The sequence below is a fragment of the Fusarium solani genome (genome assembly GCF_023522795.1).
Source record: "Fusarium solani strain SB1 chromosome Unknown bctg00000014, whole genome shotgun sequence".
Lineage (NCBI taxonomy): Eukaryota > Fungi > Ascomycota > Sordariomycetes > Hypocreales > Nectriaceae > Fusarium > Fusarium solani.
This window is the reverse complement of record NW_027072141.1, coordinates 318,441-343,663: the sequence shown is the minus strand read 5'-3', so window position 1 is coordinate 343,663 and position 25,223 is coordinate 318,441. Positions and strand designations below refer to the sequence as shown.

The 25,223-nt window shown below is 52.2% G+C and overlaps 8 protein-coding genes across 8 annotated transcripts; 3 read left to right on the top strand and 5 right to left on the bottom strand.

Moving 5' to 3' along the window:
• Window positions 1-1,896: 1,896 nt before the first annotated feature.
• On the top strand, window positions 1,897-2,475 carry MRS44_017587 (uncharacterized protein; the record flags this gene model as incomplete). The annotated part of the gene is made up of 2 exons (XM_065615496.1): window positions 1,897-2,329; window positions 2,387-2,475. The coding sequence occupies 2 exons, from the start codon at window positions 1,897-1,899 to the stop codon at window positions 2,473-2,475; spliced, it is 522 nt and encodes a 173-aa protein (XP_065471568.1).
• Window positions 2,476-2,865: 390 nt separating this feature from the next.
• MRS44_017586 (uncharacterized protein) lies at window positions 2,866-3,553 on the top strand (the record flags this gene model as incomplete). The annotated part of the gene is made up of 3 exons (XM_065615495.1): window positions 2,866-3,003; window positions 3,159-3,407; window positions 3,479-3,553. The coding sequence occupies 3 exons, from the start codon at window positions 2,866-2,868 to the stop codon at window positions 3,551-3,553; spliced, it is 462 nt and encodes a 153-aa protein (XP_065471567.1).
• A 27-nt stretch (window positions 3,554-3,580) lies between these two features.
• MRS44_017585 (uncharacterized protein) lies at window positions 3,581-7,144 on the bottom strand (the record flags this gene model as incomplete). Its single annotated transcript, XM_065615494.1, has 1 exon — window positions 3,581-7,144. One exon carries the CDS (start codon window positions 7,142-7,144, stop codon window positions 3,581-3,583), a length of 3,564 nt encoding a protein of 1,187 aa, XP_065471566.1.
• Window positions 7,145-8,711: 1,567 nt separating this feature from the next.
• Window positions 8,712-10,287, bottom strand: MRS44_017584 (uncharacterized protein; the record flags this gene model as incomplete). The annotated part of the gene is made up of 2 exons (XM_065615493.1): window positions 8,712-9,597; window positions 9,647-10,287. 2 exons carry the CDS (start codon window positions 10,285-10,287, stop codon window positions 8,712-8,714), a joined length of 1,527 nt encoding a protein of 508 aa, XP_065471565.1.
• A 2,886-nt stretch (window positions 10,288-13,173) lies between these two features.
• On the bottom strand, window positions 13,174-14,733 carry MRS44_017583 (uncharacterized protein; the record flags this gene model as incomplete). The annotated part of the gene is made up of 4 exons (XM_065615492.1): window positions 13,174-13,187; window positions 13,563-13,770; window positions 13,822-14,378; window positions 14,619-14,733. 4 exons carry the CDS (start codon window positions 14,731-14,733, stop codon window positions 13,174-13,176), a joined length of 894 nt encoding a protein of 297 aa, XP_065471564.1.
• An 802-nt stretch (window positions 14,734-15,535) lies between these two features.
• On the top strand, window positions 15,536-17,896 carry MRS44_017582 (uncharacterized protein; the record flags this gene model as incomplete). Its single annotated transcript, XM_065615491.1, has 1 exon — window positions 15,536-17,896. One exon carries the CDS (start codon window positions 15,536-15,538, stop codon window positions 17,894-17,896), a length of 2,361 nt encoding a protein of 786 aa, XP_065471563.1.
• Window positions 17,897-18,992: 1,096 nt separating this feature from the next.
• MRS44_017581 (uncharacterized protein) lies at window positions 18,993-20,855 on the bottom strand (the record flags this gene model as incomplete). Its single annotated transcript, XM_046284610.2, has 1 exon — window positions 18,993-20,855. One exon carries the CDS (start codon window positions 20,853-20,855, stop codon window positions 18,993-18,995), a length of 1,863 nt encoding a protein of 620 aa, XP_046128564.2.
• A 1,152-nt stretch (window positions 20,856-22,007) lies between these two features.
• Window positions 22,008-24,967, bottom strand: MRS44_017580 (uncharacterized protein; the record flags this gene model as incomplete). Its single annotated transcript, XM_065615490.1, has 5 exons — window positions 22,008-23,663; window positions 24,270-24,515; window positions 24,571-24,623; window positions 24,677-24,794; window positions 24,854-24,967. 5 exons carry the CDS (start codon window positions 24,965-24,967, stop codon window positions 22,008-22,010), a joined length of 2,187 nt encoding a protein of 728 aa, XP_065471562.1.
• Between the last annotated feature and the right edge of the window lie 256 nt (window positions 24,968-25,223).

The following is a 25,223-nucleotide window of genomic DNA, read 5'->3' as shown; positions in this document are numbered from 1 at the left end:
TTGGGTGGATTCCCCAAGTGACACCCTTCCTCTAACGGCTGGGGGAACTCGGACAGAATTACTGATGGGTTCGAACCACCTCACCCGACGACACGACGACTCTTCTTTAGCGGAAGTTTAACTGATGCCCACCCCTGGAGTACGTGAAAGCTCCAGCGGGGTCACGGCACAGAGACCGTCAACCAATCATATCAGCCCTCAAATCATCCTCTTTGGCCTCGAGCAGAGTTTATGGCTTGCATTATCACCGTCACATCGAATCATAGCCGGAGCAGCCCGATACAACCGAGCCGTTCACGGTGCGAGGGATGGATGTCCAATTCCCCGATTCTTAGCGACGATCGACACACGTGGTGGCCACAGACCAATCGCTGACTGCTAGTCCAGTAGCTCCTAGCCCTACGTAGAATCCAGGGGGACGTTGAAGTTATGTAGGTGCTACCGAGGCCCGTTTTCAATGCGTAGTCGACAGCCGAGGGAACAGACAAGGAGAGAAAGACGTGAAAAATAGCATTTTGTCTCGGTAACTGCGCAAGGAACACCACTCTAATAAATGCTGTGTTGTAGCAGTCTTCAGTTCAGGGCATTGGGTACGCTCGTGATGGTACATAGCGGATGGTGGCTTGGATGGACCCTTGGTGGGCGATTGGACCCCTCACCCTTGGCAGGGAGTTTCTAAACCCATAAGTTCTGACGCGTCGGCCGAAGGGCGCCTGGCCTGCACACGGACGTGTGGGGACAAGGAGAGCTCAATCTGTCGAGAGCCAGGACTGTTCTAGACTTGCTGCATCGGCCCCCGACTAGACTACTCTTTGCGGCTATCTAACGAAAGCTGATGGAGCTGTCCGGTAGTTGACGACGGTGGCGCCAATGTTACTGGTATTGCTCTTTTTTTTCGCTGGGCTACTACTGTACCCGTTGGCGAAGGCCCCACCAGCCAACTTTCGGGGCAGGCTCCGCGCCCCTCAGTTGGTGTGACTAATAGCTATTTTGCACCAACCGAGCATACGAAAGAGGATAATAAGAGCCTTGTTCTTCGACAAAGGAAAGCGGCTGAAGAGCAGGTTTTATCAGCTACCGAGCGCCCCACAATAGGGGCTGTGCTTGACCAATCAGAGGGCGAGGCGTAACGCAACTGTTGGGCACAAAAGTCGCAGACACCTCAAAATACCGCACGTGAACTCAAACACCCTCAAAACCCACCAAAAAACAGCTATTTCAGTTCAATCCAAGTAACGTACTCCATAAGCGAGCCGACCACACAAGCGAGCCGATTACTGTACTGTACAGCTAAAAATAGCAATATCAGATTTTCTAAAATAGGTGATATAATTATTAAAAATATAAAAAAAAAATATTTTTAAATATCTTGTTGAAAAAGTCATAAGATAGTATTTTTTTCTAGATTTTTAATTAATTTATCAAGCTTTCTATTTATAAAAATCAGAAAAAACACAGTGCAAATAAGCTTTTTCTTAATAACTCTGTAAATAAAAATAAATAAAATTTAGAAAAATTTTCTTTTATAATTTAGTATTTAATTAACCTCATTTCAAAATTGCAGTTATTTTAGGCCTGGTTTGGAATTTTTATAATTTTCTTAGAATTGCGATTTAAGGTGTATATCTGAATGATCGGCTCGCTTGTGCGGTCGGCTCGCTTGTGGAATACGTTACTCAGATATATGAGATCATTATGGCTCGAGTCTCGGCTAATCTACGGATCCAAAATGCCGTCAATGCGGCCAAAAATAACGAGAGGCGCTTCACGTGTGCCACCCGCAACACCACCAATAACGGCAGACGGCGACCCGGCTCCAATTGTGATACAGCTGAGAAGCTCGGGGTTACTAAGGCAGCGGTTGAAAAAGCGATGAGACCAAAGCCAGCTGTCAAAATGGGCCGCCCACCGCTTATCACGCGCGAGGAAGAGGCCGCCCTAGTGGCACATGTCGTTTGGCTTGAGAGATCCGGCTTTCCAGCGGAAAGGGCTCAAGTTGAGGAGGCTGCGAGGGAATTCCGACTTAGCAGAGGGTTCCCTGACAGTCCTTTTAACAAGAATTGGTATGCCCAATTCCGTAGCCGTCATCAGGAACTTACAACGTCATATATCAAGGCCGTGGATAAGGCACGGAAGTCATATGAGAACAATGACATCCAGAACACCGAGACTTTCTTCGATAACCTCAAATCCACCGTGGAAGAGCTAGATATCGGTCCCTCAGAGATGTGGAATGAGGACGAAACCGGCAGAACTTCCTACTGGCATTTTGACGAAGCTGCCGCTGCCCGATATCGTACGTGGTCTACAATGGCCACTTCCGGCTCTCGTGAGTTCAAGAATGGGCGAAACAGATGCATCAACTTGGCTCATTAGCCTTTTGCAGATCAAGTCGTGCCATTCGTCGACCTGCCCAGAGCTGCTGCGTCAGAGGTCCTTGACTTCGCCTTCGATATGAACCTGCACCGCACATAACGGGAATTGGGGAAACACAAGGTAAGGTCTGCATCGACTATTCCGGGGCCGGAGGCTACCCTAACGCCACTGTCGACTCTCCGGGCATCCAATCGGGTGATTCTTTGTGCCGCAGGGATTCCTAGTTGAGCGCTGGACCGATTGACGAGACATGTACAAAAATGCCGAAATGCACAAGAGCGTAGGTGAAAGTACCTTGACGAAGTTGAGACTCCCCTCTTCGGGACACAGTGGGACTACGAACTTGGCTTTGGAGCCCATGTTAAAGGTAAATTCAGAACCGAAGTCACCTATAGCTTCTCCACGATTTTAAGTCGTAAGCCCCATGGGGCAGCCTGTCTGCTCGCTCTTGTGCAAACATGAATGGGATGTAGGACAACACAGGCCTCAATGGACGACGTGTTCAAAGTTGAAGCAGCCAACAGCTGGCTCAAAGTAGAGGGAGAATGCGAGCTGACCTCTTCCATCGGAGGCCGCGGCGAGGTTGACTATGACAACGCCAATAGGGGTAACCCAGCCTACATCAAAGTCAAGCCCACCAAACCCGAGAGGCGCATGCTGAACCCGTCCGGAAACACTTGAATGACTTTCCAGCCATAGGGGAAAGTCGACTTTATGCTCGCATTCTTCAACGACACCGATAGGGGTGCCAGCGGCACAGCACACCCTGCTTTGACGGATAGCCCAACATCCGTATCAAGTCGGACTTTGGAGACTTTGGAGTGAACTTCCCGCCTAACCCAGTGGATAAGCTAGGCACCAGGAACGCCGAGTGTGACGACAAGAAGTTTTCCATCGTAAACGATCACGTTATCTACAACGCCAGGGGCGACGGTGGCAGGTTTGCACTGAGTACTTACTTCAAATCCGGTCTCAAGGCCGACCCAGGCTTGTTCGTCGCCCTTCGCCTGTTCGAGGTTCCAATTTTCGATGTGAGTGCTCTGTTAAGCTATCATGGTTTAGAGAATATTGGCTGAATGGAATAGAAGTCGGTGAACTACAGCACGTTCACGGAATGGCCTTCTTCCCCTTCTCAGACCTTGCCCTGCGACGTTCCCGAACATTACTGTCACCATAGGTCCCTCCCAGCCTCGTTCAGCTTGCTTCATTGGCTCCCACTTAACCACGCCCCATCATCCCTGGACTTGACCGGTGGTCGTCGATTCCTCATCCCCCGATCCCGCTTGCGGATGAACACATCTTGATCATCGTCATCATCGTCGTCGTCGTCCATGCGGCCGCGAGACATGGAATTTCCCCTAAACTCACCGCTGTGCTCGATATCTTCTAAGCTGTCGTCAATGCCCATGGCCTGCGGCCTTTGCAAGCCAAGTGCCGTCCCCAGCGGTTGTATCACTTCCGGAGTCTCAGTACGAGGCCGATCTGGTGTCATGGCAACTGATTGCTCGGGCATCGGGGCGGGAGCCGGCTTGGGCGCCCTGTGTGGATACTTTCTAGGTCTTCCACTGCCGGGTCTGGCTCCGCCCCGTTTCCCCCGTGTCTTGGGCTCACCTCTAGACTTGCCCATATGCTCGGCCATTGCCGACTTTAGAGGCTGACGTGCTCGTTTTCGAAGCCTGTCCGAACCCTTCCCTAGCGCAAAGTCCGAGTCAGTTGCTGACGGAGACCCGGCGCAAGACCCAGTCGCATCTGTTGCTGTTGGATGATACTCGTCCTCCTCAGAGTCATCCTGTACCTCTCGTTTCCGCTTTCGCGGTAGTTTCGGTATGAATTCGGGCGACTCGTACATTTCCGAGTCCTCGTCTTCAAGGCCTTGAAGCGAGGCCTTCTTGCCCTTGCCAGGCTTCTTTTTGTCAGACTTGGGCGCTTTTCTTGCTACTCCCTGTCCATTATCGGCGCGGTTTGGACGGCGTGTCCGCTTCTTGGCCTCGTCAGACATCTCTCCCGCCTTATGGTCGAGCAGCTTCTTGGTCAGATTGGGGAAGTTCTCGCCATAGTTGAAGAAGAGTTCCTCGCCAGCCTGAATGTCACGCGTCGCAGTGAATTTGATCCGGTATTCGCCATTGACGTAAAGAATTCGAGGCGTAATGTTGCAGCCACGCTTGTCGCCGTCTGACTTCTCCGACGCATGGTTGATATAGCGGCTCAGGTTGCCATATATAGCCGCGTCCACCCAAATGCCTTCATTTTCGAGAAGCGTAAAGACGTATGAGATGTTAGATTCTTCATCGAATACATCACCGCGTCTGGCCTCTCTCCGGACGCCTTCGTCATGGGTGATGAGTTCTCCGACATACTCGATGATGAAATCACCCAGTGCGATAAATTCAGCTGCGAAAAGCCCGTAACCAACTCCCTCTAGCTGGCTTTGGCCTAACGCGAGAGCCCTGGTAAGACCACGCTGTAAAGAACAGTTCTGGCAGCCAGTCGCGTGGAGGAGTTCATCTTCGGCATTTTCAGGATCAGCCCTCTCCAGAACACCACAGATACCGCAGAGATCCGGATCGCACTCGCGGTTCAGCTGCACACAAACACATGGCCTATCCTTTTGTTTCGAAAGACAAGTTTTGCCTTGCGAATGGCAGGCGCAGCCAGTGAATTTGTACGCGCAATTCTCCACCGTGCATCCGCAGTACTTTTCACATAAATATCCGTACTGGACGCAAATGCAATTTTCCAGGGTACATGGTCCTTCGTGAGAGCAGGGCTCAATCAGCTCACGCTGTTGATGCTCCTGGCTGCGTGTGCGATTTTCCCAGTCGCCAATGAGCGCCTTTTTGAAGCGATCATACCATGAAACCGTCCTAATTGGCGTCTTCCTGACTGGCTCAGGCGGAGGCAGTCTGATACCGAGGTGTTCATACTCGTGGAAAACATCGCGACAGTCGCGGTCGAGAAGGTGGGCCACAATGCAGAAGGGATCCTTTTTGACGCGACTGTGGTCAGCTGTCGCAACCGTGGATCGCATAACGATGTGCTCTTCCGGCGTCCAAGGCCGCTGCGCAGAGTTTACCGCGGAAGTGGTCGATGTTTGGTAGCAGTTGCGTTTGCAGGGGTTAAGAGGATGCCCGTTGGCGATGTTGGCCCTGTCGGACAGAATGCGTCTTCTTCGCTTGAGGGTATCTGAGAGGCGAGGAAGCATCGAAAGGCTTCGTTTGCAGTTGGAAGCATCATACTCTCCATGCTCGCAGGAATGACTGAAGCAGATGAGACAGCCAAGAATACAATAAGTTCCCAGATTGAATTCGGCAGCCTCGAATTCGTCCTCGTATTGAGAGTCGGAGCCATCCTTGGCCGTCTGTTTGGTATCCATGATGCTGTTGACAGACTCATCGAGTAAGAGGACGTCTCGAAGCGTAATCTGCTTCGTCGAAGGCTGGTTTTGGTGGAATACACGGTAAAATGCTTCCGTGAACATTTCGGCAGCCCTGTTGGCCTGGGGGTAGGTAGTGGACTCGGCTAGGCCATGGGAATTGAGGATGTCGGACTTCTGTCGGGGCGCGATTGCATCATCGGGTGCGCGACTTGCCATGTACCGGATCAGGGTTGATTTATCGCAACCGGGAAGCCTGAGCCTGTCCAGCCAGTTTTCAAGGTAGAGCGAGACGGTCGAGGCGAATTCCGAGCGGACAGTTACGCGCACTTTTTCCTCGCGACTCATTGGCTTAAATCCGGATTTGCGGTCAATGTCCTCCAGCTCCTGCAACCAAACGTTGTACTTTGACTCCTCAGAACTCTCAATGTCCCTCAGATGGGGAACAAATGTCAGCATCGTGTTTGGAGTGAGGATGTTCTTTTTGATTTCCACGTGGTGAAAGCGATACCGGGGAACGCGCTCTTCGTCGGTCTGGATGTGCACAACCTCATAGCGACCCACACGTTTGTTGCTCTTGGACTTGGAGTGTTCCTGTTTCCTGATATTAGTATCGATTTTATTAAAGTATATAGGGTCGACTACTTTGAATTTGATTCTCATCATTTCGGCCTCGTCGACTGACGCAGGTTTGCTGCTGAGGCCTGCAAAGAGATCCTTGCCAGTAAGAACACGACGCTCCGTAGCCTTGGTAGATTCGATGATGTAGGACGTCATGCGTGCATGGCCATCTTTGATATCTTGGCGAAATGTGGTTAAAGCTTGAACGATGCGAGAGACATCCCATTCCAGTTTTCGTGAGGCCTGATACTTGGGGCTTATAGCCTTAACATGCTGAGTTGCTTCGGGAGAATGATGCTCCCAGGATGGCGTCACCTGCCGATGCCCCAGGTTAGGGCATCGCACGCCGGACAACCTTGCCATGTCTTGGGCATCATCCCATTCACCATTTGACGTAGTCGCCTTTTGCGCTGGCCTAAATGTTGATTGCGACGGGCGACGGGGCTCAAATAAATGCCAGCTGGATTGGCCAGGTCGTTTCTTGAGCGAACTGATGGTCGCGCGGCTGGGATCACCATCGTGGTCAATCAAGACAAATCGGGCTTTAGTGGTCTCGAGACGAGCGGGCTGTGGCGATGGTGGTCTTCGCGGATGAGGAGACTTATCCCCAGGGTCGCTTGAATCGTTCAAGATCAGGTTGGTTACCTCGATTTTTGTGGCAGGACGAGCAGGACCAGGAGGAGGAACTGTTGAAGTATAAGCCTCAACAGTCTTCTGGGGGTAACCCATTGTTGTTTTATCAGGAACTGCACCCGGAATTGGGCCTGGAGTCATGGCTGCGGCTGACAAACTTAAGGGTTTTCTAGGATTGCCCCTCTCCCTCAATCGCAGCTGCCTGCACCATTCTGCAATGGAAATGGTCTCGTGCGTGATGATAAAATGGAAGAAAGGGCGATACAGGTTGCGGGTTTGCCTTGTCAGTCGAAAGGAGAGATGTCTGGGATGGCTCCTAAGAACCTGGATGGAAGGGCGCGCGTGGCCGAAGGCAGGGTGCAGGTCCTGAAAGGCGAGCAGGCGCGGTCGAAGGCGCAAATGAACCCCACGGATCCAATATATGTTTCGCAGAGAACCCCTTAAGCGACGAGCTAATGATGACGGCCAATCTAGTTTACGCGACTTTTGTTGTGTTGCCTTTCAGGCGCGAGATGAACGTGAGTGGTGATTGAACGCCTAGAGCGCGGGGGAGCGCGTCCACCAACGGAGCTTAGCGCGAGTCTCCCCGGCCACACCTTTCCTGATGGAGCAACGATTTTCCGTCGAACTGTATGTATGTATGTATTGTTCGTCCGGGGGCCCGATGGGCCCGAAAAGTCCCTACTGGGGCACAGGGCGTGCTGAGCTAGGGAGATCTATCTATGACTTTTCTGCGAAAACCAACAATAGACCATACTATCCAGCATATCATCGGCACAAACGGCGCATCGTATCGAGCCTGTTAACCGTCAGCGGGATGACCAGGCGTGGCTTGGAAACAGTAGCCGCAAGACAAGCCTGTGACCAGGACGGCCATGTTGGGGCCATGGGCGTGCGTGGTCACGGTCAGATGGAGGGCGTTGCGTGATGAAACAATATTGCGGGAGTGGAAGATGACGTGTTGTTCTTAAAAGGTCTAAGTTGCGTATGTCCGAGAGGAGCACAGCTCCTTGCATACCATGCAGTACCCCTCCACCGGTCATACCCCTCTACCGGACGGCAAAATGCATGACTGTTTTGGTATTGCTGCAGGTTTGAGCATCAGGCGGCAATGGGTCAATGCAGATTCCAGGGCCCTTCTTTTATGCGGTTCATTGAAGCGATGAGCGAAAACTTTCTCCAACGAACAGCTTGGCCCTCAAAGGCTTATTCGTGCAAATTGCTCATAGTGACTAACATCGCTGTCCAAGTCGTTTGAAACTCGTAAATGGCTCTCCCGGTATTGCCATGTGTTATGGCTGATACCCACTCAGCCGTTGTGACGATTCGGGTTAAATTCTAGCACCGCTGGCGCAAATTTGACTTGACGTGGGTATACTACATTTTTCACATTGCGATTGCTGCGGATACATACTGGTTGGTGAGAGTGCCCGACGGTGTACGTCTCGGTACCCTGGTAGTTTGCCACAGCGGCACTTACGCTCGCAAGGACAAGCTGGACAAGCAAGGAAGCACAGGCGATTGTCATAAGATATAAAGTGTGTTGATCATTCAAAGATTCATCTCCAGCCAGTATTCCAAGTAAGAAAGACAATGTCCCTGAGCGTGTCAAAGACGTCCATAGTGCGCCAAAATATCCCTTCGTTGGGAGGTGTAACCGCCTCCTCGTCGGGCATAATCATGCTAGACGGGGTGAAACGCATGCCAGCTAGCTCGCCGGTCCAACTGTCCGTACAGGTAGTGGAATGCAGACCCCTTCTTCGAAACCTCCAGAGCTGTGCCGGGCCGAGTCTGTATCGGCATCCACTGTATCCTCGGAAAACCTTCCCAATGCTATAGGCGCGCGAGCTGCCTGTTGTGGTGAAAGCGGCGAAACGACATCACTGTGTGAGACGGCTGAGATGTCGTGTATGGTGGCTCCTTGGACTTCTGATACATGTCCTCGATGCTTGAGCATTGTTGGTGGAAGCATCGCAATCGACTTGCCATCGCAGGGTGACTGGTTCTTACCCTCCTTGCCCTTCTTTTTCATCAGGAAAGCCGACTTTCGTGGCCTCTCGAGTTTGATCATGATGCCGCCAGCGGGATTACTCTGGCCAATTGGGTTGGTATCAGTATTGATACCGCCCCCGTTGTCGCCGCCGCTGCCGTTCACCTCAACGGCGATGCATTGCTCGACTTTTGCATTAAAATGAATGCGTTTTCGCTCGGCACCTAGAAATGATATCCCAGTGGTTGTTGATGATGGCAGCATACCGGAGGTATCGCAACTCCATGATGTCGAAGGCATCTGGATCGTAGTGTCATCCCTCATCGCAGTTCGATCAAAGGAAAGCTTTTTGAGTCGCTGGCTGTCTTTCTCCCTCGCCTGGGTCGCTGGTGTTGCCTGCTGGGCCAACAGGGATGTTGATGATGGCCTCTGCAGTATGATATCTGATATGCTCCTTCTCTTCAGGATAGGCTTCCTGTTAATCTTCATTGGTGATTCAGGATGATGCAATGAGGCGCTGGAAGGACCAGACTGTGTACGGTGTATCTTGCCAGCACCTGGTTGAACGGGCCCATATAGCCAAGTCACATCGCCCTCTTTCAGCCTGCACAAAGTTAGCTCAATACTCGTGCCGCATATCGTCATGGCTTTACCAATTGAGTGTCTTGGGAGACACAGTCCCCAGGTTGTTCTTGTATTTTGCCCATGTTCTCCAGATTGCATTCTCCAAACGGGCGCTATTGGGGTGCTCTTCTCGATAGAAGTTTATATACTTCCATGATGACCAGATTTCTTCCTCCTTCCAGTCATGAGAAAGGTAGTCGACATTCTGCCGCGGCTGAACGTTGATAGCCGTGTCATCTTCACAGCGTCCATTGAACTCTCTCAGTTCTGGAGAACCCCCCGTTGAGGTATCAGCGGAATTACTGGGGCCGACCGACGAGACCCTAGACGAGGCACCAATCTCGAGATCCGGCGGGGGTCCCAACCCGTTATTCGGTGCCACAGAGAAACCGTCCCCCGAAATTCGAGACAACCGAGCGTGCTCTGCCGACGGCTCAAAATGATGGATGCCTTCATCGTAATCGGACGGTATGGAAACATCCCTAGCGGGCGTCGAGGAGCAGGACATATCCATTGGCTCGCCATGGATAGGAGGCGACGAGGAAGCGGAAGTGGGTGCCGGGTCTGGACGTTGAAGAGAGCAAAAGTATTGGTCGCTTCCTAGGTCTGTTACAAAACGAGGCGTCGGTGCCTTGCACGCAAGTTGCGGCTGAAAACGGCGCCGTTGCATTGGCGATGGAACGAGGTAGGAGCTCCTTTGGGAGGACGATAGAACGATCATCTAAAAAGGCGGTTAATAGACCTGACTCCCATTTGCCACATGTCGTACAAGGGCATACCTAGGCTGCTCGACTCGACATGTAGTAGCACCCCCGAATTCTGGAGCTGCTTGGATTCGCGCGGGGCGTCAAGGGTTGCTACGGTGTTTGTTATGGTTGGGGAGAAAATAAAGACAAAGGCCGGAACAGATTGGGCACGTGACGCCGTGTCCTTAATGTGTCCGGTCCAGGCCAATCGAGATGGTGAAGACAAGAGAAGAGGGACTACTACGTAGTACGTTGCAGAAACGATGGAGAGACATTATTTGGCGCTTTACGCAGGGTATCATGGTACGCCGCGAAGCTCGTCTTCGCTCTTGCTCTCAGCCATCTTTCTTTCACATTTCAACCATTTCTAGGTAACAGATTCTGGCATACTTCGAGAAAAATGATATAGAGACAATGCTTCGCACCGGTCCGGAAGTTTTGCGCCACCTGGCGATGGTTGTCGAGCTGGTCTGAGCGTACTCATTGAATCAAACCATGGACACATCATTTGCGGAGCTTACAACTCTAGCTTGACCCACAATGCCATTGCTTCATTCACCGAGTAATGTTGCAGCGAGGCACTCAGTTGTACGGAGTCCAGACCCTGGATTTGAGGATACAGGCGGCTGCGGATCTTTTTCTTAGTCGCCATGACGTATAAACCCGCGAGAAGAGTCAAACGCCGTTCTTATGGTGGTTAACTGTATGATCACCTTGTCTGCCTACTGTTGGGGCGTAAACAGAGAATGCGACGTCGGTGACGCTTGGATGTTTGGGTTTCGTCGTCACACTTTGTGGGCCGTGCTGTTGCTCAAGATATCCGGCGCCGGCGTAGGTGGGGGCGTCATTTTCGTGATGCTCACTCTCAACATTTCACGCTCTTTTCCTCCGTGTGGCTGCAGAAGACCTCTGCCGGAGTCAAGTCCGAAGATGCACTGAATTGTTGGACCTTTGGAGACCCATCGTGACATGCCAGTGCCGCGGCCTACAGCCGTAGATCGTAGCGTGCTCGCGAGCCATGGAGGCCGATACCGCAGTTGTATTCTCGTTCCCCGCGTACTAACTTCCTAATGGTGCTGTTTCTGTGCCAAGCTGAGTAACCTCCCACTCTGTTGTTGAGACTCCTTCATTGCCCGCACTGGCCTGAGCGTGGTCCCTCTGATTTAAAACTACCAGAAAGGACAAAAAAAGACAAAAAAAGACAAGAAAGAACGCATTTATAACGTCGGTGACACGAGGTTGCGACTTGCGACGACGATCGGTCAAAACAGATGACAGCTGAAATGGCGCAGCCAGCTCGGGCAAACTTGTGAGTTCTCCCGCGGAGTCATCATCTTCTGTCACCTCCGACTGAAGCCGACAAATTGACCATCCCGGGTGCTTGGAGCTCCAAGACCTAGCGGCAGGAGCACGGCGCATCGTGACACCAAGAAAGAGTTTATGCCATGTCGGGAGGCCGAGCCAAAACAAGACGGTGCCATTCAGAGCGGGCGCTTCGGAGAATACTACCAGACGGCTTGGGGCTAATAGTCGTTGAGACATAAGACCCTCCGATTCCCCGCATTGCGTGCGGGGTGTGTCAAGGCAGGTCCGCCCCTATCAGCACTAGGTTGGGCAAGGATTTTCATGATTCACTCGTATGATTATGCGCTCAGAATTGCAGGTTGGAGACGGAATCTGCGGGGAAGATACTCTTTTCCTCAACCTTATTTGAGCCTCTACTCGGCATATTCCGGTGAGGTTGACTACGTCCATACGCAATCACCATGCATGTGCTAGTGGCTAACTAAAAAAAAAAATAACACTCGTTTGGCTGGATTTATCACCACCACAAGACGAATTTATTTTGGTACCCACAGGATGGGCAAGTTGAAAGCCACCCATCAATACTGAGCAAACTGGATGAATACGGTCGCAGAAATTATCCTACGACGGTATATGCTTAGTCTCTGCTGATGCGCTGCTGCTTGCCAGAAGTAGGATAAGCTTTTGCGCACTGTTCCTAGTACTACGTTCCTTTCAGGTGGATGTTTGTAAAAGAACTCAGTTTGATTGTCGGATCCTGTCGCATATCAAGCCCTGGCCCCACTAGTGCAGCTGCCTGCAGGGCAGCTGCTACTGCCTAAACAGGCAACACTTTCATTTGTGTATAAAGAGCTGCACGACTCAACGCGTCTTGCCATTGAGTTCTTGCTCCTTAGATAATTCTCATCAATTGACTGGTGCCATCAATGATCCCTGTGGAGCCAGTTGTCTGACAGATCCTCCTCGGTCTTCCTGTCCTGCTGAGGAATCATCAGTTGAATTCCGACTTCTTCCATATCCAAGGCATCAACCTAGACTTTACAAGACCTCTCATCATGGATTATTATTCCGGCTAGCAATTATAATCCGCGGGGCTCGATTCTTTTCATGTCGTTTGCGTATCCCCCAGCTGGGAGATCTTACGATCTCAGCCAGATGCTATCGCCACCACATCTTACCCATGGTCCCGTCATCCATTTGGATGGGTACCGCTTCCCGGTATCTCGAGCCAGTGCGACGTATCAGCCGGCGCCAAGTCAAATCGGTGGCAGTTGGTTCTTTGACGGTGCAACTGATGCCACCAGCAAAACGACTCTCCGATCCCCCAAGGTCGTATTACAGACACAGCCTCCGGAATTTGAATATCTTCGATGTAATGAAGCACCCCAAGATATACAGCCGCTATCCGTCCTGGAAGACAAAAAGTTGAACAGGCGGCCTCATAATCGGAGCCATCCGCAGGCAAAAACGGAGCTTGTGGGCTCTGGCAGTGCTGGATAGACACGCTATGAAACTGAAACTGGGGTGAGTTTCAGTTTCATGAAACCGGACGCCAGTATAGTTTCAGTTTCATATGAAACCGGTTTCAGTTTCATATCAACCAACATCGAATTTCTTTTTTTTTTTCCCGTTTTGGCAAGCTCGAAGCCGGTATACCTACACCTTACAAGAATACAAGTTACCACTAGGCGCCCCAAAGATGTTTGCCATTGTCTGCCTGCCTATACTACCAATTCCCTAGCCTCACAATCGCTTTCTTCCCCCCTGCCCATCTCTATATCTTCTTGGAGAATCCTTACAGCTGCGTCGATATCCTCCGCTCTCCTAAACACCCCTGCAAGAACCGGCCTGCTTTTCCCCTTTGGAACACTTATCCAGCTTTTAATGCACTCACATGCCTCTACCATTTTGGCAGACATGCTACTTCTATCCCATGTAACTTGTCGTCTTGCGCCCGAGAAAATTCGCTCTGCTTCCGTAGACATCGGAGGAATGCAGAATATGTCAATAGCCATACGGCAGAGGAGGGGGAAATTCTCTCGCTGGGTCGGTTCAAGCCACCACTGTAAGGCCGTTTGTTGTCCAATCCCAACTTGTGAGCCCTGCGAAGTATCGTCAAAACCTGGCCATTAGATGGCTTCAAAATTACTTACATAAATAAAGCGGTCGAATTCATCCTTCACTTCGCTCGCTGTGCTGTACACCTTCTGCCTCCAGCGATCAAACTCATCGAGTTCTTGCCCTTTCTCCTGTTGTTTATCTGGGAGCTGGTAGCTCTTGTACTCTGTCGACCAAATCTTTCTTACAGACTTCACGGCATTGCTAACCCACGCTGGGTTCCTCTTCCACTGCTCACTCAGATAGCTCTTTCGGAGTGCTGGGTGGAGGAGAACACCGGCCACGTACACGGGGGCTTGTTCGGTAAGCTGGTAATACTTCTCGAACTTTAGCCAAGCCACGTGAAATCGTGCGTAGAAGCGTGGGTTACTGAAAGCCTGGTCTTTAACCTGCGTGAAGTGATGATGGAGGAAATCCATATGGGAGAGAACTTCATCGAGTGTATTCTCCCGGCCTTGGCGTACCGAGATCTGGTGGAATGGTTGTAGAAACGCATGGATATCTCGGAGCTCGTTCCAGTCGTTGTGGTCCAGTGCATCTTTCTCGATTTTGGCGTGATTTTCTTGAATCCAGACTTGCGTATTGTGATATGCTAAAGTGATATCACACTGTGCTAAAGTGCTAAAGTGATATCACACTGTGCTAAAGTGCTAAAGTGATATATATCACCGTGAATATATATCACACTTTTTTTCAGCTAAATGTGAGATCACGATAGCTAAAATGCTATCGCCCTTATCTGATAAGGCCATCTAATCTTATCTACTTTTGTTGGATCTACTGTAAATAGCTTTTGCAACACCCCTATTGGCTTGTGTCATCGTGCACAGACCATCGAGGCGCACAACGGGACATTTCCTTCCGCGTTGGCCCTTCTCGTTCCATTCTGGCGTTGCCTCTGAACAGTCAGTGACCTCGTACGGGAAGGTTGAGGATGCTGGAGACATGTGAGACTCCAAGGTCGAAATGGTCTTCTGACCGTGAGAACACTGGCACCGATAGAAAGCTCCTGACGGGAGATGTCTAAACGGACCAGTTTTTGTTTGCATTACTTCCAAAAATCAGCATGTGTTGAAGTTCGTGGGTTTTTTTTTGCAAGACGGGCCTACCCTATACCTCAGTGCTAGAAAGATACCAGGTTCTCACGTATTCCCCCACACTTGCGCAAGTACCCCCTAAACGGCACTAGTCGCATTTCATGGTCACGAGGATTCGCTTTTCAACCTCTCCCACGCTGGATATAGTCCACATGGGAATTGGGAAATGGTCTCATTCAATAAATTACTGTTGAAATTTTAGAAAGCAGTCGTTTATGGGATGCGGGGAAGCATGATTGCTGCAGTTGCACGATACCTACCAAGTATTCAAGTCGGGAACGCGCCCCATTCCCGCTTCTGCGCCAATCACCTATCCCCAACCATCCTTGTCTACTACCACCTCGGGAACGGGGCCCGTTCCCAAAATCCAGCTCATTTCCCCAAATTATCAGGGATCATCTGGGAATGGGGCCCGTTTTCCCTAGTGACACTAATCCAGCCAATCATCATTCTGTTCAAGTCCAGAGTAGGCATAGAAGCCATCGCGGCAGTTAGGTAGACCCCGCAAGGGAGCAAGGGATCCCTACCTATGCCCTCCCCTTTTCTCTATAGGAGGTAAGTCAGAGAGAGAAGGGAGCCCTCCTTCCTAAACAGCCCAATATCGAGTAGCAATCCTCTTCCTAATCAACTATCCTCTTCGCCAAAGTGAACGATGATTGAGCAGCTCGACCGCCTCGGACTTTACCTCAACCAGCCAGAGCCAGCGATCCTATGCATTCAATGCAAGTTCGCCCTCAAGGCCGATGGAGACCGTGTCTCGCGGCACCTCGGAGAGCGGCATGGCATCTCCAAGCTGGCTCGTCGAGGGCTTGGCCCATTCATCCGAACCCTTCGCCTTCCAGACCCAAAGACACTGCCAGTGCGGTCGGATGGCTCTTCACCCCACCCTCACCTCCGCATCCAGCAGGGCGCCGCCTACAGGCATTGCGGGCTCCGATCGACTAGCCTCGAGGTTCTCTCTCGGCACTTAAAGGAAGTCCACCCCCAGGATATCCAGCATAGCAGAGGACGCGGCTTCCCTGAGAGTCACTGGCTGCAGGACCATATCCTAGACCGACTTAGCTTCCAGGCCTGGACCGTGAGCAACATTGGGCGTTCCTGGACGGTTCATCTATACCGCGGTCAGCCCCAGGGACCACACACGCCTGTCACCATATACCAGGCGCCAGAAGCTATACAGGTATTCGCCAAGGAACTTTTTGTCAGAGAGCAGCAATATCTCTCCCAACAAGCACGGGGTAGTCTGCCGCAACCCACCGGCCGGACGACAAGCGCAACCGACCCAGCCCTCATAACGAACTGGATGCGGCGAACTGGCTGGGAGGAGACTTTCCGCAATACGCGACGAGACCTAATCGTCGCGATGGCTCAGTGCCCTCCCAAAGAAAACTCAGGGCCGCTATGGCTTGCCAATTATAGGGACGAGGCTCTAATAAGCAGTCAGGAGGATGAACACAAGCTGACCCGGATGATGGCCGCCCTTGACCGTCTATTCGAACGCTCCAACGATACCATCAAGCACACCGATATTTCCCTCCGGCGATGGCTTCGCGGCATATATCCTGACCGACCCTATAAACGCCCATTTGAGCTAGTCGTCAAGCCTAGTACAGAACGAAGATATCGCCAACTGCTTAAAAAGTGTCTATGCTTCTGGTTTCGACTCTGGCGTCTACCCCCGACACTGACCAGGCGTCTATGTCAACGAACGCTCTCTAAGCCTCAGAGGATGGCGTTGGAGACCTTATGGGATGATCCTGCATGGGAACAATACGATAGTTTTGAGAATGTGTCCCTAATAGACGAGGAGGAGGAGGAAGACGAGGAGGAGGAGGAAGATGAAGAGGAGGAGGAAGATGAAGAGGAGGAGGAAGAGGAAGAGGAGGGGAATAATAGCGAGGACGAAGACCCCAATGCACATTTTATACAACCACCACCGCCACCACCACCACAAGACCCCAAGGCCGACCTAGTCTTACAATTTTGCCTATTTATGGCGACTGAGGATTTTGCAGATGGAAACTCAAAGTCGACAATGCTTGTCTACTTCAGCGCCACATGCGGACTTACATCGCTTGTGGGGGCCGACTTTCTCCGCCCAGCTCAATTCACTAGCATCCTCTCCAGCCTTATCTATTGTACTCGGCTTCTTATCATGGAATCCGTGCTGCCTAGATTCTCGCATGACTACATTGGTCTATTACAAAGGCCTCAGTATGGGCAACTGGATATATTGAATGATATCCGTAAGAATAAGATGTGTGACGGGACGTTATCGCCACTCGGGGAGTTTATTAGTCTCGCCGCCTATGGCCAGTCCCTACGTCAATCGGAGGGCCCGACAATCCAGTTCGAATGGAGTGACGATGGTGAGGAGATATCATGGGATGGGTGCTTTCGAGTTACCATGGATGGGTTTCGGACCCTAACCCACAGCGCAATTCAGGCAGCAACCCGCCAGTGCGAGCGGTTGATGTATGACTGGGTGCCTCCAAACCGCGATCTTAAAACACTGCGGGACCGACTATCGACGGCCACGGCTGGGTATTCCTTTGTCTCCGACCCGGTCAACGGGATAGCAAGTGCTTATTTGGAGCTCCTTATGAAGGCCTGTCTCTCGCCTGTTAATCGACTTACTCTGGTTGGGGAAAACGAACGCAGTTCCTGGGATAAGAAAGCAGTGTGCGGCTATATCGACGCACACAACGATCTCCTCCGGATGATCCTACCATTATGCCACTTATCGTCGGGACAATGTGCACGGGCAACGGAGCTTTTAACCATTCGACATGGCAATACGGCTTCACAGCTCCGTGGCATCTGCCTATATGGTGGGCGGCTTTGTCTGATCACGAGGCATCATAAGACCCGAATATCCACCAACAACGAATTCTATGTTGTCCGTTTCCTGCCTGATATAGTTACAGACATCATGTATCGATATCTCGTCTATATTCGGCCGTTGACATACATGCTTCTGCGGGTCTGTTTCGCGAGCCATGCCACCTGTTGAGACAGGCTTCAATTGTAAGTGTCAATCCTTCTTTTAATTATATCATACATCATCATCATCTATGGATATAGTTTTTGGGATAGAACCCATGCAGAATTCCAACAGGCCAAGGAAATCGAAAACCAAGTTCAAGCTGATCGACCCGCTCTTGGTCGTTTCTCCAGTGTCATGACATCGTATGACCCCATAATGTTTCCAACCTGCAGTCATGACCCAAAATCACACCGTTACACGCTCTTGCATCCGGACCAAGCATCCGCTGCCAACAAAAATAGACAGGCCAAAACGGCCCGTGTAACAAACACACCAAAGCACCCAAATGCAGACCAATCCGTAGAGGATACCCAATTGCAACATTGAATGACAAAAGACGCTGTAAAAAGACCCTCTCGCTCGTTTGTTTTTTTGTCTAGACCGGTTTCCGATTTCCGATTCCCAAATGATTTCCAATATCGCAAAGCACACACAGCCCAGGCGTTCCCGGCCGGCCAAGTCGAGCCTGGGGCTGTGCCGTGGCCATTCCGTGTAATTGTTTTGTTGGATTTGTAAGTAATGTACAAGTTACATCAGGGCCGATGGAAGTACACCCAGCGTTGCTTCCATACCCTTCGATTAGATGCCAGACAAAGAAAATTCGGGATCAGGGTGCTCCAGAATGAATCCATGGCGGACGCCATGTCATCATCAGGAGTGCTGGGGAGTGATGCTGATGGCTGAGCGACAGGTCGGGCGGGGGCGAGTGATGTCACAGCCTGAGTCGATGAGCAGCCCATGACGTCAGTCGGGAGGACCCTTCCTGCATGAGGACCCTGAGACCCACTTGCCCGCGTTGGAACCCGGCCGCCCTGTCGCTTTTTCTGCCCTCAGCCAACCCAATTCAAGCAGGTTGAAGCCTCGCATCGACCGGTCCACCAATGCCAAGCCTAATTCGACTGTGGTCCACGTCATGCAGCATCATCTGTTGCGTGAGAAGACCCGTCGGTCCCAGCTCTGCTGGCATCTGGATGTTGTCAAGCGAGGCAGGGGTGGCCGGTGGTAGGAGTCAATTGTCCGGGGACGGGGATATGCCAGCCTTGCAAGCCGCTCAACGCCCACTTCAGGCGCCGCCGCGTCGCCGGTGCTTGCCCGGGAGCTCCACATCCGGGTGACACACCCGGTAGTGTCTCGTCAGAGCATCCGCCCGGCTGAATGTCTTTTCCTCGGTGCAGAGATCGCAGCGCACCTTTTGCTTGCGGGCATTGTGGATCGTGTCTTCGTGACGAGTGAGATCATAGGGCCGGGAGAAGATGGTGTTGCAGGGCTTGCCCGTGCTCGGGTTGATCCGATCGCAACGATGGGAACCAGCCTGGCTGTTGAGCAGACTCGAGGTCATGCCCATGTCGCGAGGCCGAGCACCTCCCAGAGCCTGTGTTTGGCGGTGTCCCTCTCTCTTGTGCTTCTGGAGAAGCGCAGGAGTCTCGAATCGCAGAGTGCACCCGTGATATGTGCATGTGTAAGTGCCGCCGTCTGCAGTAGTGCTGCTAGGACGGGTTGCAGGGGTAGTGCTTCGTGACTCGTTAGAGCTGGATCCAGCGGAGCTCAGGCGGGGAGGGGTCTCGTTGCTGGGGCGGGGATGCGCAATGAAGGGATACTGCTGAGGCACAGTAATGCCAGATGGCGCCTGCGTTGGGAGGAAGTTGAAGTGGCCATTGGCGCTAGCATCGTGCATCGAAGGATCCTGGGATCCATGGTTGACCATGCCCTTCGCAAAGTGGTCCATCTCGAAACCTGTAGCACCCTGGGGAAACAAGGGGAAGTTGGACTCGCCCTCGGGCTCGTTGAACTCCAGAATAGCGTCCTTGGGCGAAATCGTCCTTGGGGTCTCAGGCTCGTGTCTCTGACTCATCTGCTGTTGCATGAACTGCGCGTCGTGCTGCGCCTTGTTCTGCTCGCGCATGCGCTGGGCTGAGTTGAATGGCATATTTTGCGCGAACGCGGCATTGCTAAAGTCATGAGCCGGCGAAGGTGCCAGGGGAGAGCCAGCGCGGAAAGGCGATCTGTCTCGGGAAGTGCTGGAGGCCGGTGAGTGAGCAGCGCTCAGGTGCTGGCTGTTGGCTGCGTGGAGTCGCTGGCTGAAGACATCGTTTGTAGGAGAGACGGCCATCTGCGCTTGCGAGGGCGGAGTAGATGTGATAGCAAAGTTGGGGCTGTAAAGCTCATCGCCATAGACATCCGTCATGGTCCTGTCAAGCTTGGGGGCGTTGGGATAACCTATTGAGAGGAATTGTGAGCGCTGGTCGCTGAGGCCTCCGTCGAAGAGAGAATCTGTACCTTTTCGCCTCCTCTCCGAGTGCTCGGTTTCGCCAACTGTGGGAGTCGCAGGTGAGTCACCTGCGATGGAACTCGCCACCGAGGCAGGATGTGATCGCATTGAGCCGGAGAAGTCGGGGGCGTGCATCAGTCCCCGGTCCATCCGTGGCTTGCTGCTGGGACCTGCGAGTGTGATGGGATATGCCAGCTCAGGCATGGCATGCTCCACGCCACCGCAGGACTGGTAGCCGGAGTAGGGCATTGACTTGGCCAGCTGGTAGAAGGAAGAGTTGGCGCCGCTCTGGTCGTGGACGTCGGTGATGGCGATCTGAGGGTTCGATGTGTTGTGGGTAAATGGAGAAGAGGGACCGGCAGTTGAGGAGACCAGAGACGACAATGATGACTCGCGTTGATGGCCAGCGCGGGAGAATCTGGGAGTCTGGTGGGCGATGGCTCCCCAGGCGTCGGGATGCATGAGGTCTGAGGGAAGCTGCTGGCTCAAGGCGGCGAGCTCGTCGTCGTAGTTCGATCGTGAAAAGTCTGAGTGGGCGGTAGGGTTATATTCGGACTGGCAGTCTTGGATATATGGATACTGCTGAGTTTTGGAAGTGTTGTTCTGGTGTTGTTGAAGCTGAAGTTGTTGCTGAGGAAGGCGAGGGATCGATAACATGTTGATTGAGGAAAGAATAATTGTGTTTAAGGTTGGGGAAGGAAGTGGCAAAAAAGACGGGATGGCTCTCCTTTTAAGAAAGAAGGCCCCGTGTGAGCCGGAGTGAACTGGAATACCAAGATGGAAACGAGTAGACAGATGATGGACTGGCGCCGATGTATCTGCAGAGGGAGCCCCACAGACCGAGAGAAGACCCTGAAGGTCCCACTTGATGATGCACAGGACAGGCCCCAAATCCGGGATCTGGGCAGGATTGACTGGCCGGATTGTGCCCGGGTACCGACTGAAAAAAAAGCAAAAGACGTGAGTGTCGGTGCGGTATGTACTGGGGCCCAATAGGTGTACGGGTACCCGTACATTTAAAATTTTTAACACTTTTGTTACGAGTAGGAAGATCAACCAGGATACGAACGGAAAACGTCGGAGCTCGGAATGGAACAAACAGACCCCGGTGGAAGTGGTGTGTGGTCGAACTGGTCGAATGGGAACGAGTTCGACCACGTTCGATCAAAAGTAAAACTTTAACCTTGAAAAGGTCGAACAGGTCGGACGAGAGCGCGTTCGACCATGATCAACCAAGCAAATCAGAATAGTATATATAGCTTCACTCATTCCCACTTCCCTGTCTAGATAGCTCTCCAGCTTTCAATACAACTTGATTACTCAAGAATACTTCTTGATATTATCAGACGTGATTCGCCACCCTACGCTCAGTACGTTACGCCCCGTTACAACTGCCAACATAAACCCATTCGGTTACGGTTTACTACCGTAAAATACTTCGAACACCCGTTAAGTTGCCAAGGCAGGGGCTTAACGGCTGAATATTCAGCCCGAAGGGTAAATACCGTCTACCTGCTATTAAACTCGCTATTAAACTCTTCTGGGAGGCCTCCCTTCGACTGTGGCGATAAGTTGATAACCAGCTATCAAAACCACTTCAAACCTGTAGTAAGGGAGTTGACTGATAGACATAGGGGTCCCTCTACCACTTCCTTCCAGGCCCAATCAACTATATACCGTATATCGAGTTCCCCCTTGCCTGTAGCGTATAGGAAAACGTCATTCAGTCAATGTACCGTGGTGGATACGGCGGATCGATCAGCTGCTGAGCCTGACGGCGTTGTTGGTCAGCAAGGCGCATCTTCATCCCTACCCTGCAGTTAGCCATGAACGCGGCTTGTAGAAAACGCAGGCGTATACACCTTCTGTGGGCGTGTGGTTATAGAGGTTCTGACGATCGAAAGGGGCCTCGAGGAGCAGGCCTTGCAATGAGGTAACTCGTGAGACCGCAACATAACTAATACCGGCCTGGAAGTCGCGTGTAGCGAGGTCAGCGACTATCTGATCCTTCGTTAGGCTCTGGCATTTGTGAACAGTGATGGCAAATGCCACGATCAGGGGAAACTGCGTGCGAGAGCAGGTCTCGTTGCCCACTAGGAAATCACGCGTGACGGGAAGGATGGGTACGATTTTCCTGCCCTCGTCAGTTGTCAGATACGGCGGTCCGTCATAGGTATCGAAGTCCACCATGATGACGTCCGGGGGATCTTGCCACGGGTTGGCGCCTTCATTCCAAGAGACATCATATATCGTACCCTGGGCGCCATTGACCAGGCCAGCTGGTTGCCACAAATTAGTTGTGAGCATTACCCTGGCGCCTCTAGCAATAGGAAACTTGTTGGATAGATTGCCAGCGTTGTCGCTTGCCGCCTGCCCCGCGCCTTTGCCCTGGTTCTTTGCCTCCACCTGTATTGCCGGGGCGTTGAGGTGCACCATATGCTCGTAATTGTATTCGTTGACCCGGGCCTTTGTGGAATACACCCGCATAGCAGCCTTGAATCTGTCAACCTCGCTCTGCGTTAGCTTGGCCCGCACCCGATTGCTGAGGAGGTTCCAGGAGGGTATAGATAACTTGACTTCCCGCAGCTCTTGCAAGGCCTGACGGAACCGGGCCTGATCATCACCAGTCTGGCGCTGTACCGTCGTCAGGAAGACGGTGCGGTCAAACAACCGGTAGGCCACCTGTCCTCTCTTTTCCAACGAAGACAGGCCAGTGGTGGCGGTTGAATACAGCGGCTTTTGTCGGACGGGTGGTAGCTGGAAGAAATCACCCACAAGCAAGACGCTCACACCACCAAAGAACTCGAGGCTGCGCTGTGGAAAGGCCTGTCGTAGGCGAGAATCAATTCGCCCGAGCTGCTCAAGCCCTAGCATGCTCTTCTCGTCAATGACGAGGTATTTGACGTGACGTAGGCGGGACTGAAGGGCAGCAGCGTCAGCTGGGCGAAGTTCGGTAAAGGCACCGCCTACTGGGAGACGGAGCAGGGAATGTATGGTGCTGCCCTGTATCTGGTTACCCGCAACGCCTGTTGGCGCTACGCGGCAAATAGGGCTAGGATTGGGCAGCGCAGCCGCCTGAAGATGGGAGGAAAGCACCTTGATAAGGAAGGACTTGCCCGTGCCACCACCGCCGTCAACGTGGAGAAGGATCTGAGCGGGATTTTGCGCCTGGAAGTGACCCATGAAGGTATCGTACACTAACCGTTGTTGCGGGTTGAGCTGGTCACGCCAGTGAGGGTCAAGAACCTCCATATCGTTGGCGATAGGGTTGCTGGCGATAACGCCTTTCCAGTAGCTGTCTCGAAACTCTGGATAAGTGCCCACATGCCGTGTCCAGTCGTAATTGACATCGATATCGCGGCGGCCAAGTAGGTCAAGATCTTCCTGGGTGAGGGGGTTGTCAGATAAAAGGGCGGCGAGGCGGATCCAGTCTTCGTCATCAAATTCTTCCTCTACTGCGGCAGCCTATCTCCTCTGCTGTGCTAAGACTACAGCTGAGTCACCCGCAGGGATCTAACCCAATTAAGGCCAGCGTATTCTTCGCGACTTTATGAAGCACTCATCTCAGGAGGAGTGGCGAGTACCGAGAAGTTAATGCTCTATTATGATATCTAGCTACTGCTCTCAGATTAGTTAAGATACTAACTGCGGGGCGAGTGACCTGCTGTAGTCTTAGCACAGCAGAGGAGATAGAGGTCACTGTTGCAAAACCCAAAAAGCACGTTCCAACTGACAAAATGGGTTAGCGCGAATGCATTGACGGCCCCACAGTACATTGAGACATGTACCTTAGAACCGTGATTCCTTTAGTTTGACACGCAAGAGTAGGTTCGGCAACAGCAGCGGGGTCGCAGCGGACCAGCGAAGAGCAGCTTCGTTGTACGATGGATATAAAGACCCCCTGTTATGGCCCCCGCCCCGTAACCACCCTCCACATCGGACAATAATCAAGACTTAGTTATCTTCGTCCTCTCCATCTTCATCCTCCTCCACGCTCTCCTCGTCTAGCTTGTTAAGTTGCTAGGCGTTAAGTTAATAGTGGAACTTAGCTGGCGAGTTTGATTCACCTACAGTCCAGAGCCGAGCAGCCTCAGCAATAGCCTCCAACGCTGCAACCTTTCGCTCCTCGAGAGTCTTTTCATCTGCTTCACCACGTGGAGCCAGAGCCGGAGCTGGAGCGGCACTGCAGGCACGAAGCTGCTGTGCTGCACGCTGCGCGGCGGAGCGCCAGGCATCGCCAGGATCCTCGCTCATGTCGTCAATCTGCCGGTTCAGCTCCCAAAAGGCACGCACAGTAGCGACTGCACCAGCAGGGACCTAGATAGCAGCTAATTAGCAGCTCACTAACCGAGAGCTGGAGAAGACTACTTACAGGCCTACAGGTATGACCATTCTTTGCGCAGGCCCAGCAAGCGGCACCAGTATCTATCCCATATATGTTGGCCTGGCAAGCTTAAATAGCAAAACAAGCTACTTACTGTCCTGGGAGGCGCACTCATACCCTGGGCTCTTGGTAGCGCGAGTAACGCAGGGGCGGCAGGGGAAGTCACGCGCAGAGCCAATGGGAGGGGCCTTCTTCTTTTGCTTCTTCTTCTTCTGCTCAAACAGAGTGTTAGTAGCGGTCTCTTGGCTGTATAGCAGCTGACTGGATTTACCATAATTCTGCCCGCGAATTTGCGGCCACTAGGCTGAACCTTTCCTTTGTCCTTGCTGTTTTGGTTCTGGGAGGGATCCCCACCCGCTGAGACAGAGGCCGCCGCTCCAGACATCGGGGATCGGCAGCGATGACGCTGCTGATTATCAGCTTATTCGCTACGAGAGCGGTGCTCGTGGGAGGCCGCTCAATGTATTTGGCGATGATAATAGCGCAGGGGGTCCAAGCTAAATAAGTATATTAAAGTTGTACTTTGAAGGCGAGGAGCCAAGCACACTTCTTAGCCACATGGTGGAGAAGGAGAGGGAGGAAAGAGGTTGGAAGGGATTTGATGTTTTTTTAAAAACTTGCAGTCACTTCCAAAGGTGGGG